This window comes from Phocoena phocoena, chromosome 19 (assembly GCF_963924675.1).
Source record: "Phocoena phocoena chromosome 19, mPhoPho1.1, whole genome shotgun sequence".
Classification (NCBI taxonomy): Eukaryota; Metazoa; Chordata; class Mammalia; order Artiodactyla; family Phocoenidae; genus Phocoena; species Phocoena phocoena.
The window spans coordinates 24187849-24206325 of record NC_089237.1 but is presented as its reverse complement, the minus strand read 5'-3'; the positions used below and the strand labels follow the sequence as shown (position 1 = coordinate 24206325).

General features: G+C 57.5%; 1 protein-coding gene across 2 annotated transcripts; it reads right to left on the bottom strand.

Moving 5' to 3' along the window:
- Positions 1-1627: 1627 nt before the first annotated feature.
- PDK2 (pyruvate dehydrogenase kinase 2) lies at positions 1628-17853 on the bottom strand. Of its 2 annotated transcripts, XM_065898121.1 has the most exons (12): positions 17252-17422; positions 16309-16408; positions 15642-15740; positions 8546-8617; positions 8013-8197; positions 7456-7545; positions 7191-7268; positions 4762-4838; positions 4573-4671; positions 4298-4405; positions 3519-3632; positions 1628-2718 (listed from the first exon to the last, which is right to left on the bottom strand). In XM_065898121.1, the coding sequence occupies exons 3-12, from the start codon at positions 15707-15709 to the stop codon at positions 2578-2580; spliced, it is 1032 nt and encodes a 343-aa protein (XP_065754193.1). In that variant the 5' UTR covers positions 15710-15740; positions 16309-16408; positions 17252-17422; the 3' UTR covers positions 1628-2577. The 2 variants fall into 2 exon arrangements, with proteins under 2 accessions (XP_065754193.1, XP_065754192.1); XM_065898120.1 differs by lacking the exons at positions 16309-16408; positions 17252-17422 and adding an exon at positions 17642-17853 and having other exon boundaries at positions 15642-15783.
- Between the last annotated feature and the right edge of the window lie 624 nt (positions 17854-18477).

The window sequence follows — 18477 nt, the reverse complement described above, 5'->3', positions numbered from 1 at the left end:
GAGACCCCAGGGGGAGGACCCAGTAATAAACCCCATTTCAAGGACTCGTCTGGCACAGGGTTCCTGGGGGAAGTGGCAGATCATGGGCAGAGAAGCCGGGGCTGAAGCAAGTCTGGGAGCCCGGAAGTGCCTGAGTCATTCTGACCCTCTGCCCTCAGGCCATGGTGGTCCTGGGACCAGCAGTGAATTAGGAGGCCTGCTTACCTACCAGAAGCCCTGGGCTCAGAGAGGTGGGCCGGGCATCTCTGCAGGAGCAGGTAGATAAAGCAGCTCCTTTCCAGCCCTCCCAGGTGACTGTGTGTCAGGAGAGCCCTGTTCTGCTCCGCAGGGAGGCTGGTGGGCCGGCAGCAAGTTGCATGCAAGGTAGGCTCCCAGTCTGCACTCCTCAACAGGAGGGCAGAGAAAGCGGCATGATTACCCCACATCATCTCTGCAAGGACTTCAGAAGGAAGGGAGGAGGCAAAGCTCCTCCTTTTCCCTGTCCCTGTCCCGTGGGTCTCAGTGTTGAGATAATGCCCTTGCAGGTCTGCCCCTCCTGAGGCCCAAAGCCTGGTCTTTGACCCACTCCCCAAGCTGGGCCCACTTCTGCTGCTCCCTCAGAGGCCACCTGGGCCCTCCCTGAGGACAGAGCAAACTTGGGAGCTGGTGGCCACAGAAGACACCCCCTACCAATGCCTAGATGGTCCTGAACTGGTGAATCCTCATCCCAGCTAAGCAGAGAGGCAAAATCTGGGAGGGCCCCCGGAGGCGGCTAAATTGGAGAGGTTCATCAGCCGTCCCCCATCTGCCCTGGTCCCTAGCGAGGCCTCAGTGGGTTCCAGAACTGGCAGACGGTGCGGGCTCCGGTTCCTGGGCCACAGAGAGGGGTGGGGCCAGCTCCCTGGGTGGGGGTGGAGTCTACCCCAGCAGCCCAGAGCAAGCCATCTGTCCTTGTAGGGAGGGAGTGTGCCGCTACGGTGCTGGCCAGCGGCTAGCCCAGCTTCTGGAGCACTGGCCGGAGTTAACAGTGAGGCCAGTGGCCTCTGATTAGAGACCTCCCTCCACCTCCTCCCATCCGCTTGGAGCGGTGGACAGGACCCGACGCATGCCTACTCCCCTCGTTCCAGCCCAAGCGCTGTGGCCTGAGGGCTACCCCTATTCCTGGGTCTCAGCCCTTTCCTCCTCTCTGCTATCTGTGCCGGGAGAGGGGCTTCAGAGAGGGGACTGAGATATGGGGGCATCAGTACCATCTGGGCCCAGAGGAGGGGCCAGTGGGGAAGGTGAAAAGCTCCCAGGTCCTTGAAGCCATCAGGAGTTATCTGGGTGCCCACCTGCATGTGAAGGGGGAGGCGGTACTCAGTTTATTTCAATAAACACTTATGATGTGCCAGTGACCTTTCTGTCTGCCCCAGCTGGGGGGTTGGGCTGGGCCCCGAATGCGGGAGGCCACAGTCCTGTCCCTGGGTGCTGCACCGTCAAGTGCTCTGAATGGACAGCTGTGGCCGCTGTTACACTCGGCACGCACTGAACCATGTCCTGAGCTGGGATCAGGTGTCCCGAGCGCGTCACATGTTGGTCACAGGGGCTGCAGTCTGTATGCGTTTATACGTGAGGATCTCCCGCCCCCAGGAAAGCAGCGGGGCTGCAGTCTCATTCGATCTCCTCTTTACTGTGGATGTCACTGTCACCGTCACAGCCACTGGGAGGAGCACACAACTTTAACCCCCTGTGTGCTAAGGGAAAGGGTGGGCGCATTCAGGGCTATAAAACTAGCTATGTACACACCACATTCTAGGGAGAAAGCCACCCCAAGCACACGCGGGCACAGTGGGAATTGGGGTCTGGAGCTCAGTGGGGGACCATGTGTGGCAGGCAGGTGTGTGTGCACGTGAGGACATGCAGGGGAAGGGCTCGGGAGGTGGCAGAAGCATTGCTGGGGCCACCTGCAGGCTTCAAGCAGCTTGGTTGGGTGGCCCAGCTCTGGGTCCTCCCAGGTTCCTCGGCTTTAGGGGTGAGCCCCAGGTGAGAAACCCCTCCCTCCTAACTTTGACCTTAAACTCAGAGTGGAGGAAGAGACTGTAGGACCAGGTCCCCAGCCAAGGGTCCCCTCCCACTATGCCAGATGTGGCGGGTACCTGGCCCCTTCCTAACACTGACACCAGACCAGGGCCAGGGTACCGGCACGGGCCAAGGGAATAAGGCAAGCAGGGGTGTCCACTTGGAAGGCCAGGGCTGTGGAAGGCAGTGAGGGGGACCTAGGACCCCCAGCAGAGAAGTGGCAGCTCTGGGCTCAGAGAGAAAGAATGCCATGGAAGTGTATCTCTGGGACACCCTATCAGGGTGGAGACATCCCCCAATCCTCAGGCATTGCCCACAGAGACTGGACCCAGGGAGATCACCTAGGAGTCTCCATAGGGACTGAGATTGGCACTTAGGGGCCACCACAGACCGGTCACCGCAGCGAGTTCCACAGAGACAAGAAGCTGGTCATCAGGGAGAGCCTCCCCCAACCTGGGGTGGGGACAGGGAGGGTCACCATGGTGGCCGGATCCAGAGACAGCAGTCCATCCTCTCGGGTGCAGATGAGTGGGGTGGCCTCTAGCTGACACGGTACGTGGACGTGTTCTTAGGCTCCGTGCTGGGCACACACCAATCACCGGCCTCCTGGATGGTCTGGTAGTGGCGCCAGGCTGACTTGTTGTAGACGGGCAGGCGTTCCACCGAGTCCGTGGACAGGGCCTGAACGGCATCAGGGTCAGCCTCTCCTGCTTCCCTGCGCCTTGCCCACTCCTCGGCAGACCAGCCTTGCCCCGGTTCGCTCTGGTGGCCACTGACTGTGGCCCACATGTTAGCCCAGCCAAGTGCCAGACACTGGCTGAGATGACTGACCCGGAAAGACCCGTGAAAGGGTCTGTCCCTTCTGTGGCTTGCCCCTGCCCATTCAAGAAGGCTGTTCACTTCAAGGTCAGGGAGAGACAGGAAGGAGGCTAGGCTCTGTGACCCGGAACAAGGTCACCAGCTCTGGGCCTCAGTCTCCCCCTGAGCTGAATCAGGAGTTCTCTGTGGTACCCCCTTTCCTTCTTTTTTTTTGCCGTACGCGGGCCTCTCACTGTTGTGGCCTCTCCCGTTGCGGAGCACAGGCTCCGGACGCGCAGGCTCAGCGGCCATGGCTCACGGGCCCAGGCGCTCCGTGGCATGTGGGATCTTCCCGGACCAGGGCGCAAACCCGTGTCCCCTGCATCGGCAGGCGGACTCTCAACCACTGAGCCACCAGGGAAGCGCCCCCCCCCCCCCCACCACCGTTTCCTTCTGAGTCTAGCAAGTCAAGGGTTCCCAGAACAGGGTCTTACTCATGCAAACCACAGACTCCCTGAAACTGCCTGCCAACTTAGGAGTGCCTGGTGGCTGCGAACTATAGCTTCGCTCTGATTCTCAGTCTGGAATCAGAAAAAGACTGGAGGGATGGAAAAGAAACCTAATAACAGGCCCGACGTATCAGCAAACTCCCCGAGCCAGACTCTGCAGGCAGGGGCACTCACCTTGAGATAGATGACAGCGTCGGTCCCAAAGCCCTCCATGGAGAAGAGCTGCAGGTCCCCCTGGAAGTACTTGGCATACAGGCGGGAAATAGGGAGCCCATACCCGAAGCCAGCCTGCAAGGGGGTGAGAAGGGAGCGTGATGAGACACGGGCCCTGGGCTTCCTGGAACTGCAGGGACCCAATGTGCTGGGTGAGGAGGGCCAAGCTGGGGTCGTGCACGGGGACTCCCAGAACTGGGGTGGGGAGGGGACATGAGAAAGGGACAGCTCTGAGGCAAGGTGGGGACCGTGGGATAAAGGAAATCGGTCTGGCAGAGGGAGGAAGGCTGCGGAGCATGGGGCGGGTGGGGAGCGGTAAGCAGGGCAGGGAGAGGGGCTCGGGACTGGTAGCCAGGGGTCTGGGCAGGTCACGGGGCACCTCTCTGTCTCAATTTCCCACACCCAGCTCTGCCTACTCTGCTGGGAACGGACAGGGAGGTGTTGGTAAGCTGAACAACTCCAAGAGAGAGGTAGTTACTTGTGGAGAGAGAGAGGGGAAGGGAGAGTTGAGCAACAGTGACAGAAGACACACGCAGATAGGTAGGTAGGTACAGGCTGGGAGAGACAGGAAGAGCAGGGAGGCCCAGACTCAGACTCACACACGGCCACACAAGGACGGAGGGACCGTGGGAGGTAGGGAAGCGAGAGATGGGCAAGAATGACAATTTGATAAGAGACCCGAAGGCCAACAGGCATCCTTCAGGAGGCCAGTGGGGGGAGCCAGAGAGAAGCCATCTCACCAGTGGGGTTCCCCCGGTGCCGGGCTGAGGCGTGGGGGCCGTGGAGTACATGTAGCTGAAGAGTCGCTCAATCTTCCTCAAGGGAACACCCCCACCTCGGTCACTCATCTGGGGGACGTGGGACACGTCAGGGTCTCCAGACCTCAGTTTTCTCCACACCCCACCTGACCTTCTCAGATCTTCCTCACCCCCAGGGGCTTCCCTCAGCCCATCTCTGGCAGGAGGGAAGTCTCCACACCACCGCTCTCTGGCCCCCAAAGTCAAGGGTCACATACTTTGATGGAAAGATCTTCCTCGCCCAAGGCCACCATGACCTTGAGAGGTGGGAGAGTGAGGCTGGATTCATGGCTTTCCACAGTCGCTCGCATGGCATTCTGTGGTGGAAAAGGGGTAAGACACAGTGAGAGCAACCTAGACCTCACCACTCCCACCCCCCACAAAGGACCATCCCCCAGCCTCCTCACCTTGAAGAGTTCAAAAAGCATGTGGTAGAGGTGGGAGGGGACATAGACCATGTGAATTGGCTGTTTGGAGTTGGATGCTGCCAGGGAAGTCCAAACCACAGATCAGGAGATTGTCAAGAGGTCACCATTCAGCATTCAGTCACCAGCATCTAGCACCCAGCACTCAACCACCAACCACTGTCCATCCATCTGCTCATTTGTTCATCCATCTAGCCATTCATTCAGTGTCCATTCATCCATCTGTCTCTCTGTATAATATCCATCCGTTATACAGTGTCTGTCTGTCCGTCCAGCCAGCCATCCATTATCCACCCATTCATAGTCATATCCATTCAGTATCTATTCATTCCTCTATCTACCCATTCAATGTCCATCCAACCATCCAATTGTCCCTCGATCTATGCATCTGTTCAAACATCTCTTTCCCATCTATCCATTCATTCAAAGTACAGATCCATCCTTCCATTCATCCACTGTTTATCTACCCATCTATCCATCATTCATCCACCCAAATAATATCTGTCTATCCTAAATGTAGCCTACTAGCATTCACCTTGATACCAGAATCCCCTGTAGAGCCTTTTCACCCAGAGGAGAGGGGAGGGGGCTGCCCAGGCGATTTTGACACAAGCATCTTACTTCCCAAGAATCACTCCATCCTGGAGAGTTTTCTTGGTTCTATAGACTGAGTGTCTCTTGCTGGTGCCTGGCCCAGGGCTTTGTATGTAGCAGAAGCTCAGTAAATGCAGTGGATCAATGAAGGAAGGAAACTCGGGCCCTGTGCTGGGCAGTGGAGACATAAAGTTGAATAGAACTCAATCCTACCCTCTCAGAAATTCAAGTCTAGACAGAGAAACGCACCACTGACTTTCACATTAGGTGGTGTACCCAGAGCTGTGTGCTAGGCCCTGGGCTTGACCCCGGGGATCCTGAAGTAAGGCGGCCTGTCTCTGCCCTTTGGTTTCTGCCAAGTAATTCAAACAGTGCAATGTAGAGGTACACCTGGGGCAGGCGGTGCCTAACTCTTCCTGGGAAGTCCGGGAAGGCTTTTCAGAGGAGGTGGACTTGATCCAGGTCTTAAGGAAAGACTAGGATGTGGGCAGTGCGACTTCCAGGTACAAAGGCATGAACACCTCAGGTTTCTGGCCCACAGGCCAGGGTGGCTGAGGAGCAGGTAGGTGGAGGGGAGGGTAGAGGCCCTGATCCTCCTCACCCCTCCACCTCCAAGGTATTTATCCAGTTCGCCTCCTTCTTTTCCTCTCTGCTGCCTTCCCTTCCCCTTGCCTGAATCTGCAATGACCTCCTAACTGGTCTTCCTGTGTCCTCTCCTGCCTCCTCCAACCTCTAAATATCTTTTCTTTTTCTTTAATATTTATTTGGTTGCACTGGGTCTTCGTTTTGGCAGGTGGGCTCCTTAGTTGCGGTTCACCGGCTCCTTAGTTGCGACATGCATGTGGGATCTAGTTCCCTGACTAGGGATCGAACCTGGGCCCCTGTGTTGGGAGCACGGCGTCTTAACCATTGCGCCACCAGGGAAGTCCCCTCTAAATATCTTTAGAATGTTACTCAGATCCTGTCATCACCGTGCTTCAAACCTCCAGTGGCTTTCTGTTGCTCTCAAAATCCCAGCTCCTGTCTGTGGTCCACTGGCCCTGCATGCCTAGCCTCTCTCCCACCCATCACCCCTTTAATCTCCTAACCCCACCACACTGGTCCTTCTGGTCCTTGACTACCCCATCCAAAGTAGGACCCTTGTAGCCATCCTCTTGTATCCGTTATTCCCTTTCTTCTTTTAGTAATAGATGTCTCCCTCCCCTGAAGTTTTGACTAGCACGTGACTACCCAGCTAGAGACTAAATTCCCAGCCTCCCTTGCAGCTGGGAGACTTAGGAAAGTGCTATGTTCAGCTCTTGGGCCCTGCCTTCTACATCCTCTTTCCCCTTCTCCAGGCTGGAACATGAGGGTGGGTAGCCAGCTTTAACCATTCTACCGCAGGGGCTGGGGAGAGGGAAATCTCTCTCTCAAATTAAACCAGTTTTTGGATTTCGGGAAAACAGCCAAACTCATATCCCACCTAATACACTGCTCCTATCCATCACTGTCACATTACCCCATTGTGTTTCCTTCCTGTCACTTATCATGACCTGAAGTTATCTTGTTTGTTATTTGTTCACTGGTTAAAGGTCCCATTCCCCAACCTCCCCAGTACCGAGAATGTAAGCTCCGCGGGAACGGGGACCTTGCCTGTTGTGTTTACTCCTTAATAAATATTTACCAGATAAATTAATAATAATAATACAATAACAGCTCTGCTTCTCCCTCATCCAGGTAACAGTTCATTTCCTGAGTCCCACCTCACTTTCCTCTCCCATGTGCCCAGCCCTTAGACAGACAGACAGACAGGCAGACACACAGCCTCACTCCCTCACCATTGATCTCCTGGATCTCCAGGTCAGGTGAGGCCATGTAATACTTGTCACACAGGAGCTTGGCCATGTCGTAGGCATCTGAGAGAAGAGAGGGGTCATCAGGGAATGGGGTGACCTCTCCCCAGCAGGCAGTCCTCTTGGCACCAACACTGAACCCATGGGGACGTGGCCCCCACCCACTGGGGAATGGGTCACCGTCTGGCCAGGTAAGATTGGGGGATCACTGGGGCTCCTCTGTGGGCCAGGCACGGTGGGGACAGCTCACCTTTCACCACCTCAGAGACGCTGCAGTTGGGGTCGATGCTGCCGATGTGTTTGGGGTGGGCCGGGTTGGTGCTGCCGTCAAAGATCAAGGCTGCAGGCGGGGAGGGCGGGCGCGGTTAGCGGGGCCACACAACCCCAGTGCTCCCTCCCCCCCCCCCCCCGTTCTCCAGTGCTCCACCTCTACTTCTGACACTTCTGACCCTGATGCCGCACCCCCCACCCTCTCTCCCCTGACCCCCGGCCCCTCCAGCCCTGGCCCAGGCCAGTCTTGGACCTTTGTAGGCCTGACGCATTCTTCTCAGAAGTTTCCTCCCCATACGTTCTACATTATATTTAGCCTTCTCTTTTGCTATACATTTAAAAGTAATTTTTACCTTCTTGTGTAATTAATGACTGGCTACGATTTCTCAACAATCATAGTTAATACTCCTGGAGTAAGAAACACCAGACAACCGCCTGCGTCCTAACGTAACGAGACTTTACGAACGCCGCGTAAAGAGGCGACACGGTTTTGCCATCTGTAAACACGTGAACAGCGACCGGCCCGCGCCCGCTCACTGTGCTGGTTGATGAGCATGCGGATGGAGATGCGGCTGAGGTAGAAGCGGTCCAGGAAGTACTGGATGTTCTGGTTGGAGACGGGGTCGTCGCCGTAGGTGTCCTTGTACTCCAGCACGCCCTGCGCCATGGTGGGCACCACGTCATTGTGGCGGTTCCGGATGGTGACCAGGGCGTCGGTGAACCTGCGATGGGGGTACACGTCGGCCCTCACCCCGCCCCAGCCCTGGGACACCCTCAGACTCTCCCCGCTTCTCTGCATGGTGCCTTCACCCACTCGACTCTCCCCAGCCCACTCCTCCGGAAGCCCACCCCAAATCTCCCACTGCCTGCCTGACGGCCTGGGAGCTCCACAGGGGCGGGGCCTGGGTCCCCCCATCAGACTCAGGGCACACCAAGGATCGGGGGCTGTCTGCCCCCCTCAGACTAGACACCCCTGAGGGTGGGGGCATTTCCTTCATCTCGCTGGCATTTCTGCCCCCGGGGCCGTGGCCCACACCTGCCCTCCCGCCCCCAGCCGAGGCCTCACTCACTGGCTCAGGGTCCGATGATCCTCAGGGTCCTTGTCCAGGAACTCCATGATGTCCAGGAGACTCTGGACATACCTGTGTGCGGGAAGGGGCAGGGGAAGCCTCAGCCCCAGGCCGGGCCCCAGCACACCCGACTCTGCTGACCCTGCTTCCGTCCCGCGCCTCCAGTTGGCGCCGCCCAGAGCTGGGCCGCCTGGGTTCATAAGCTGCGTCAAAAGTTCTCTCACTCTGCTCCCTCCGTACGTGAGTCTCCCCAATGACACTGCGAGTTATGCAAGAAAGTCTCTAATTTGTTGGTACCTAGAGCGCCTCTGCTTGATATCCTAGAATAGCAGTCCTCAAAGGGGGTTTGGTGACCACCCCACCCACAGGTCTCCCGGATTAGGAGACTGAGGCCCAGACCGGAGAGGGGGCCTTGCCCGAGACCAGCAGTGAGAGCAGGCTGGGGCAAGGCACTTAGCTCCCCAGGGCCCGTCGTGGAAGCAGATCTTAGTGTTTGTCCCGCGGGGTTGTTGCTGCATCCCACGGGCACAGGTGGCAGAGTGGCCAGCCCAGAGCTGTCACAGAGCAGGGGTTCAGGGAGGAAGATGACAGCCTCATACTCCCGACTCCAGGCACCAGGAGCTGTGCAGGCTCCTAGGTAACTGGATTTTAAATGGTGGGTGGGAAGGACTTGGGGTGGGGTGGGCATGCCCAGCTCTGACACTGGGTAGGGCTGGAGCCCACGGAGAGCCTGAAGCGACCCGGGCTGCCCAGATGCTGCCAACCTGGAGCCACTGTACCCCCCGCCCCTACTGCGAGGCAGGACGCCACTGCTTCCCTGCTAACACCTCAGCCCGCGACAGCCCATTCTCCTGGGGAAGGCAGAGAGCTGAGCCTCTCTCCGGCAGAAACACTTCCAGCCGGCAGGAAGGAGGGGCCGCCGAGAGCTCTGACCTGGGGAGGGGGGGGGGCCCCCGGGGCCTAACAGTGTCTCTAGAAGAGGCCCCCACCACAGTCGGAAGCATTCCCAGGTACACAGTGCTTTGACCCTGACAGGTAAGAACGGCAGTAATTAGCCCCATTTCACAGTCTCCTCAACTGAGGCCTGAAGCAGTCCCACAGCTGGGAGGTAGTATAGTGAAGACCGGCCTCCAGCGCTCCTGCCACTATACAGGCTGGCTGCCCAAAAGGCTCAGCCCATGGGGCCTGCGGTTCCCTCTGCCTGGAATGCCCTGCCCCCTCCACCCACTAGCTGCTACTCTTAAACCAGTAGAGAAAAGGGTAAAAGAGCTAGCTTTGAAGCTGGCTCTGCCGAGTTCCAGGCTGGGTTTTTCCACTTTGAGCTGCATGGCTCTGGGTAAGTCATGGAACCTCTCTGGGCCTGAGTTTCCTCATCAGAAAAGGAAGGGTTTTGTACCTACTGCTGTCACTGCTTTTTGGTGAGAATTAAATGTGATAATTAACACAGTACCCAGCAAACAGTGAGCACTCTCTAAACGTTTGCTCTTGTTTCGAACAGTGGTTCAGACACTGTCAACAGCTGAGTGCACCCTCTGGGTCCCCAGGTGGCACACGACACACTTCTCCTGGTTGTACTGGGCAAAGACTCTGAATCACACCATGTTTGAATCTGTCATGCTCTGGATGGCCACTGATGGCAGGAATGGGGCCGTGCTCGCCCTGCTGCACCTGCCTGCCCTCCCCACCCAGGGCCCGGCACGACGCCTGGCGAGAGGTGGCGTAGTCACTGGTAGGGGGAGCCGACAGAGCAGAGGAGATCAGCTCCCCCTCAGTACCCCCGCAGCCCCGGCAGACAGTCAGAGCGGCCCTCCTTCGGCCTCACCTCGGGCTCCCTGGAGAATAAGAACAGACGACACTTACCCGGTGACCGTTAGAGCTCAGAGTCTACACAGGGTCTCTCATCTCCCAGCAGCCTTCATGAGCGTGTGGTATTTCCCCCCTTTTGCAGGCAAGGAAACCAGCTCAGAGAGGGCAGGTAATATGCCCCAGGCCACAGTGAGCACTTGCACTGGGATTCCAACCCAGGTCTGTCTGATGCCAAGTCTACACCACACGGCCAAGTGCTCACTGTCTACACCGGTCCTAACGGCGATGCTGATGGCAAAGGCGGCCCAGCATCTACTGGCGCCGGCCTTGTGCCAGGGCTCTGCTCGGTGTTCCCCTACTTTAACCTCCACAGTGACCCTGTGTGTGGGGGGGTGCTACCGCTGGACCCATTTTACAGATGAGGAAGTTAACATGCAGAGCTGGGATCCTCTCTCACAGGCCTGTGCTACTCCAAATGCCTCATTCCTTGACCACACCCAGAAGAAAGCTTCAGGCTCATGGGATTCTTGGAGAGGGGATTTGGGAGGAGAACCTGCGAGTACGCAATGGTGAGGACAGGCAGAGAGAGGAGAGGGAGGAGACCAGCTGAGGGGTGGGGGCCCTGGAACCCCTTCCGAAGACCCTGGGGGCAAGCAGAGAGAGCTAGGGGCCCCTGACCAGCTTGGCCAGGAGCGGGGTGGGGGGGGGGGCGAGGGTAGGATGAGAGCTCTCGCTGCCGGCCCCGCCCCTCTGTGGCTGCCTAATGAACCATAGAGGGCGCTGTCACGTGAAGTAGAACAAAGGGCACCAGGATGGACCGGCAATGAGCAGCGCCTGCGGCCAGGGCTCTGGGGAGAGCTGCAGCCTCGGGCCTCAGTCTCCTTACTGTGAAGCAGGGTTTAGAATCCCTGCCTGCCTTCCTCGCAGGGCCATTCCTTCAGGGGAGTGGTCCTGAGTGTGCTCTTGGAAGGAAGAGGAGAGGATGACAAAGATTCTCCCAGGGGAACCTTGACTCTGGCCTGAAGCCCCCCAAGGGCCTGGCAGACCAGACCTCACCCCGGGCCAGATCTTGCTCCTAAAAAGGGAAAGACGCTGGGGAAGGAGTGACGCTGGCTCCTGGGCTGCCCACCCCCGAGGGCCAGAGAAAGAGCTGGGCTTAGACACAGGCGGTCTGGACCACTGGTGCAATGACAGCTGCGCAACCTGCCCTGGGCCTGGCAGAGCAGGCAGCGGGGCCGATATGACGCCCTAGGGAAGGCCTGGCCTGCCGACCTCAACAGGAAGCAAGGCCCAGGACTTCCTGGGTGAGATCTAGAGCTTCCTTCCCCTCCCCTCCACCGAGGTAATGTGGAAGCCCCAAACCCTGCCTCTGGGGCTTTCCAGCCACTCCAGAGCCCTGGATTTAGGAGCTGGGAGGAGTGGAAAACGGGGAGAGGAGGGAGCGAGACAGCGTGTGTGTGTGTGCACGCGTGCGTGCGTGTGTGCGCGTGGGTGTCGGAATGAGTGCCCGGCAGCTGGGGAGGAGGCGTGTGCAGTCTCGCGTGGGGGCAGAGGAGTGGTAAGCGTGTGTGTGTCTGGGCGCCTGTGGGTGTGTGTGCACCACGTACTGGTGTCCACAGCCGCTGGGGACCAGGGGTGTGAACAAGGCAAAGGCCCTGTGAGGAGGGGAGAGGGGGCAGACGTGTCCCCCATCTATCTGGAAGCTGCTTGCGGAGGGGTGATGGGCACGGCCCTGAGCCAGGCCGACCTGGGTCCCATTGCTGGCGGTGCCACTCAGGTTCCCGTGTGTGAAGTGGGCTTCGTAGCAGCAGGTGCGGATTGGAGGAGACGATGCTGGTGCCCGGTCTCCACTCTGATTACGTAAGTGGTGGCTGAGGGATTCAATGGCAGGGTTTGGCCCTGGGTGCCCGGAACCTGTGAGGTGGTCATTCTTTTCAAGGACAAGGACTGGGTTTGGGGTCTACATACCTTGCTGACGCAAGGGAAGTTCATAGAAGGTGCTGGTGATACCCCCTGCCACCCCCTTCCCTACAGCCCTGCAAAGGCTCTACTGGTGACAGGAGTGACTCGCTGTCGTTTGATTCTACTCTGCAATAATCCCTCAACCCTCCATTTTCTCGAAGTGCATCCCCACCGACTCCACGCCCTTCCTCAGGCTGTCTTTCTCTCCTGAGAGGAGGCAAGGTTACCCCTCTGTGCCCCCACAATACTAGCCATCAAACCATCTCTGTAAAGAAAATCTACTTTCCCACTGACTTGCTCTGTGAGCTTAGAAATCTCTGACTCCCGGTCACTGTCCCAGAATGCGGTTCTCTCCTTTCCCTTCAAGAACGCAGCCTCCAGATCACACAGCCTGGGCTGGAATCCTGGCTCTACCAATTATTACCTGAATGAGCTCAGACAAGTTTCTTACTCTCTCTGAACCTCAGTTTCCTCATCTACAAAATGGGGATAAGAACAAGGCCTACTTCGTCAGGCTGTCGTGAAGTTAAATGAGTTAATACGTGGACACGCTTAGAACAGCTCCAGGCATGTCTGCTTCTGCCATCGTCATCATTATTATTACTACGCTGTGAAGAGAACCTCTGCCACAGCACATCATCTTTGTCCCGGAGGTGCTGTTGCCAGAAGCTCGCAGACATCACTCATGCTTAGAGAGTTCCGTGTACTTTCACATCCAGCCGTGGCATCTGACCCTTAGCAACCGAATGGATCCCCATTTTACAGATGAGGAAGCCGAGGCTCAGAGGGGCCACGTGGCTGACCAAACATTAAGTGTCTAGCAAGCAGCAAAGCCAAGCCTCAGAGTCAGGCATGCCGGCGCCACACCCAGGGCTCTCCTCTACCTTCCAGTCACTTCCAAAACAAGTTCCCACAACACCAAGTCTGTCCGGTTGAAATAATACATCAGGTTTGTTTAGAGCCAGGAATTCTCCACTTGCCCACAGTGATTCCTGCCTGGAACCTTTCCCCAGCTGAATAGAAACTCCATTAGCTCTTGCCACAGATGAACTATTACCTCTGCTCCTCCAGAGAGCAGGTGCTCAGGGCTTGTCCATTTCCAAAGGGGAGGTTTTGCTCCTCACTCAGGCTCTGAGGCTGGCGGGCCTCTTGCCAGGCTCTCTGATAGGTCGTCCCCCTCCTCTCCCGCAAACTCTACCCACCTCCACCGCCTCCATCATCCAAGCTGGCAAGGGGGTTCCCCTGGATAGGGAGGTCTGCCCTCTCTCACAGGCAGCCGCCTCGGAGAGTCCTTCCTTCCCTCAGACCACAGTCTCTCTTGCTGCAGCTGATGTCCATTCTCCGGAAACAATCTCAGCAGGCCGTCTCTTCAGTGTGTCAGCACACTCTAGCAATACCTTGGCCTGCTCCCCTCTAAGCGAGTCAGGCACTGGGAAGTCTTCCCTTTTGTCTAACTTCACTCCCTCCTGCTGCTGCTGGACATTACTTCCCAGCTCTGAGGGAAGAATAACGTCAGGCCAAGCCCCCCACGCGTGTAACCGAGTTTCAGGAAGGGACTCTGGGGGCCTCGGGGGCATCGCGGGCAGTTCAGCAGCTCCCTGCCCTCCCTCCCCACATCCCCTGACTCTTCTAGGAACACGGTGTCCAGGGAGGGGGCCTGAGAAGCCTGGACCTGGAGTCAGGGACCAGCTGGAGAGGCAGCCAGGTCACTCAGCCGGAGGAGGGCTGGGGAGAACAGATGGCACCTTCTGTCCCTCCCCATGCCTTCCACACTGCCCGATGGCAGGAAATGCCAGTTGGCTCAGAGGTCTTGGACCTCTAAGGGACAGGGCCCAGCGAGGGGTGACCTTGTTGGGCCGCATGCAAATCAGGCTCTGCCCTCTGTCCCCCCGTCCGCCTTCACCGCTTGCAGTAACAGCAGTATATCCACGAGGTGAGCGCTCAGATGCCCCAGCCGGGCCCTCTCCGGCCTCTGCGCCTTTGCACAAGCAGTTCCTTTGGCCCGGAATGCCCTTCCCTCCCTTCTAGGTCAGGGTTCCGTTAGGCACCCTGTAAGGCCCAGTGACACGTCACCTCCTCTCTGCGTCCATTTCAACTGCCCCGCAACTTTCTGATTCAACTGAAATTCACTGTGCACACATCACCGACCTGGTCCTTCCTTACCTTCTCCTCATTCAATTAGAGTAAGTCACGCATATGCATATTCACGCATAGAAAAAAGCTGGAAGGGCACCAACAAAGGGCACTTACAAAACCTTAACAGCGTTTGGCTAAGGGGAGGGTAGTGGTTGGCATTCCCTTTTATCTACTTTTCTGTGTTCTCCAGGTGTCAACGTGAACACGTCATACTTCCGCAACGAGGGGAAAAAACCCAATCAATGTTATTTTAAAATAAGACTTCGCTTTTAATTTAAACAGAGCTAACTTTTCAGCGGCTTCCTGCTCCTGCCACCTTGTAGCTCTTAGTTTGCCCTCTTCTACTCCCCCCGTGCGATCACAGGCTCCCCGAGGGCAGCTGCTGCCTGTTTAACCTAACACGGCACTGGGCTCGAAGTAGGTGTGGATGCCGCGAGTCCGAAAGGAAACCACAGTCATACCACACCTGCCACCGCCAGAAGCAAGGGCAAAAGATTTCTGCACACACGCCACTGAAGATGAACCGTGATGACGCATTTACATACCCAGTTACACAGCAAATTCTTGCTCCTCCTTCATGTGACTGGCCTCTGGCTAATGGCATTCAGTTACTTATCCCTGGACAGAGTTTCTGAGTAAACTTTACTGAGGATTTCTCTCTGCCGCTGCTGCTCTGTGTAATAAACCTTTGGTCTTTGCCCATCCAAAGCTCTCTGGAGTTGGTACTGTGCCATCCTTGCACCTATTCGAGGGTTTTCCAACATCCAAAACACGCTCACGTGTTTGGATTATATAATTTGAAGATTAGCTTCTTCCGGTGTCTGCTTCCCACAAAGTTGCCTCAGGTAAATACTACCCAACAGGTGCTAGATTTGCAGGACCAGGGCTGGTGGCAAATGCGGACATTGACCTGATTTGGGTTTTTGGCTGTGAAAATGATGATTTCTAGGCGGATCCTGTGTTTCCAGAGAACGGAGGGTGGTGAGTATAGGGCTGTGTCCCCTAGACATGGAGGCTACGAGCTTGATCTGAGTCCCTGCTCTGGCCTAACATTCCCACTTGACCGTAGGAACACCTCTACCTCTCGGAGTCCCTGTGCCTCTCCTCTTTCCCCGCCTCCCTCAAGGTTCCTGGGAGCAGGGGGCATCTGACAATGGGGAGGGAGGTGCGGGGACCTATTCAGGGGTCTCACCAGCTCTGTACCAGCTGCACCGAGGGTGTGCTCAGCACCCGGTCGGGAAGCAGGTTGATTTCTTTCATGATGTTGGCCAGGCGCACGGGTAACTCCTGCCTGAGGAAGGTGAATGAGGTTTTCTCACAGGCATTGCTGGACCCTGGTGGGAGAGGGAAGGGTGAGCTCACAGAGTTACAAAGCACTGGAGCCAGAGGACATCTTGGGGGGGGGGGGCGGGGTCAGGTCACTAAATCCTTTATTTCCTTGAGGGTTCAGAAGAGAAGAGATGGAGCCATGGGACAAGGAGCCTTTCCTGACCCCCCCTGCACTGACCACCACACCACCGAGCCTAACCCTTAGAGAGGCTGCATCCTCTCCCCACCCCCAGCCGAACCCTGCTTGCCTTCAACCACAGGGAAAAGGGCCATCCTGGGCCCACTGGGAGCTGCCTCCAGCCCAAGTTATCTCACTTCTCTTTCTTTCCCTCCTAGTAGATACTCACTTCGGGAGGGTTGATCCAGGTGGGCAGAAGGGCCTGGGAAATCCATCCCTACCTTGGGATGAGCTCCCCCTGGCTGAGGGGAGCTATGCTCGGACCACCGCAGCTGCAGGGTCCCGGTGTCATCTCTGGCCCAGCTGGTCTTTATGCCCATTGTAGAGCTGCCCTATGTTAATGCCCGCCCACCTGTGAGGTAGACAGGGCCTGAGAACTGGGGCCCAAATACTTTGATCCTTGGTCTGGCTTGAAAATAAAGAGGGAGTAGAGGACTGAATGAGGCCATGGCCTAGAGTCAGGAAACCTGGGTTCTAAGTCCAGGTTCTGCTTTTAACTGTCATCCAGTGCATGTCACCATCCTTCTGAAGGTCTGTTTCCCTCACTGAACTCCAAGTGGGGGACCAAACTCTACTGTGAGCCCCTCCCTGCTGTGACAGTTCTGTTAACGGGGGTCCAGTCTGGACTGGACAGATGCTGGGGGCTGGGAGTGGGCTCAGGAGGCTTTCCTACATGGGGGGAGCTCAAACAGGGAGGGGGGTAGGCGGACAAGTCTTGGGGAACAGATGCCCTGTATCATGGCTGCCACCTCCCCGCCCCGTCCCACCAGTGACACAGCTGTAACCTAAGCCAGGCTCTGTCTCCTCAACTCTTGAGAGACCTGGGCAACCCCTCCTAATCTCCAGCTGGCACCATGGAAATTCCGTGTGAACAGACAGGGTCCACACAATGCCTGTTTCAGTCCCCACAATGGCACCGCCTTGCCACCCCCAGAACACTGATGGTAGAGGACCCTGGTCCAGGAACCCAGGGGGGCAGCCAAGGATGGGTAAGTACAAGCTACCTGACTCCATCTCATGGTTCCCCGGACCCCTGCCCAGCTGGGGTAAGGCGACCAGGCCACAGCAGATTTGATCTGCAAATGTCCTTGCCCTCTAGGACAGCTGGGAGCCAGCTCCTTCAGCGGGTGGAGGTGTACCGTCCAGGGCCTCACTCCTGTTGACTCACCTGAAAGAGCCCCCTCCTCCAAACGACCCCTCCGCGCCCACCCCTGCGCAGATCTCCTTCCAGATGGCTGCACCTCCCAGTGCTGCCTTGTTACCCCCACCAGCATCCCCCCCATTTCCTCTCTGACCTTCACTTTTAGAGTCGCCAGGACAACCCCCAGTAACCCTTTAGTGCCTGGTCACACCCTCCTGCTCCAACATCACCGCCTCACTGCCCCTTCCTCTCCAAGACCCCTCACAAAGCCCAGGAAGACATCTTGGACCCTTCCTTCTCAGTGTCCCCCCCTTCCTGCTAACAGTTCAGTCTCTTCAGTAACGGTGCCCTTAACCCTTTCAAGCCCAGCGGCCGGCCCCTTCCTCCCCGTTAACCGTTTCCTGTCTGGATCCCTGCAAGCAAACCTTCCCTGTCACTCGGCCTCCCTTACCCTCCTCGTTAATCCTTCATGGCCAGGACTCCTTCACTCCACCTCCACCCCCCCGCGGGCCCTCGCTGCCAGCCGCCTCCCGCCCACTTGTACCGAAGTCCAGAAACTGCTTCATGGAGAGCGGGGACGGGGAGAACTTGCTGAAGTGCTCGATGTACTTGGGCGCCCCTGCCAGGGACGCATTCTTCAGCAGCGCGCGGACCCAGCGCATGGCGGCGGCGGCCTCGCCTCGGGCTCGGGCTCCGGTCCCCGCGCAAGTAGCGTTGGCGCTCCGTTCGGCCCAGGTGGGCCCAGCGCCGCAACAGCCGCCTACACCCCACCCCGGCCCTGGCGGGGCTCCGAATCCCGGCCAATCGGCTCGTCGCGGCGCCCCGACGTTGCCAATGGCGGCTCACAAACAACTCCGGGAGAGCCAGTAGCCTCTCGCCCCGGCACGTGGCTGCCCCCGGGCCCACCCCCTTAACACGTTGTTTACCCGGAGCGGCCTGGTGTTTTCAAGAGGCCTCGCCGAGAGCCCGCCTCCCGGGCGTCACCACGCGCTTTCCTCCTCTGCGCCTAGCCCGGGTTAACCCCTCCCTCCCCAGAGGCCCGTTATTCCCGTTCCTCTTACACTCCTTCCTTTCCCCGCTCCCTCCCTGAATCTCCTTCACTTGCCTTCCCTGAGATTGTCCGGGTAGCTTTCAACGCATTCCTTTCCTCCCAAAGGGGTCTGATTCACCTGTCCTGAATTCCACACACCTGCTTTCCCTCAGGGGGTCTGGTGGGTTTCCAGTCCTGATGAGTGACTCAGACTGTGAATGTTTGCTAACTTCGGGTTCGGGATGCAAGCCCACGCTAATCCCTCATATAGATGTGCAACCCACCCACTTCCACAAATATCCAAGCGCTCAGGAAAAGGCGGCATTTTGCTTTTCCAGTTAAAAAACACC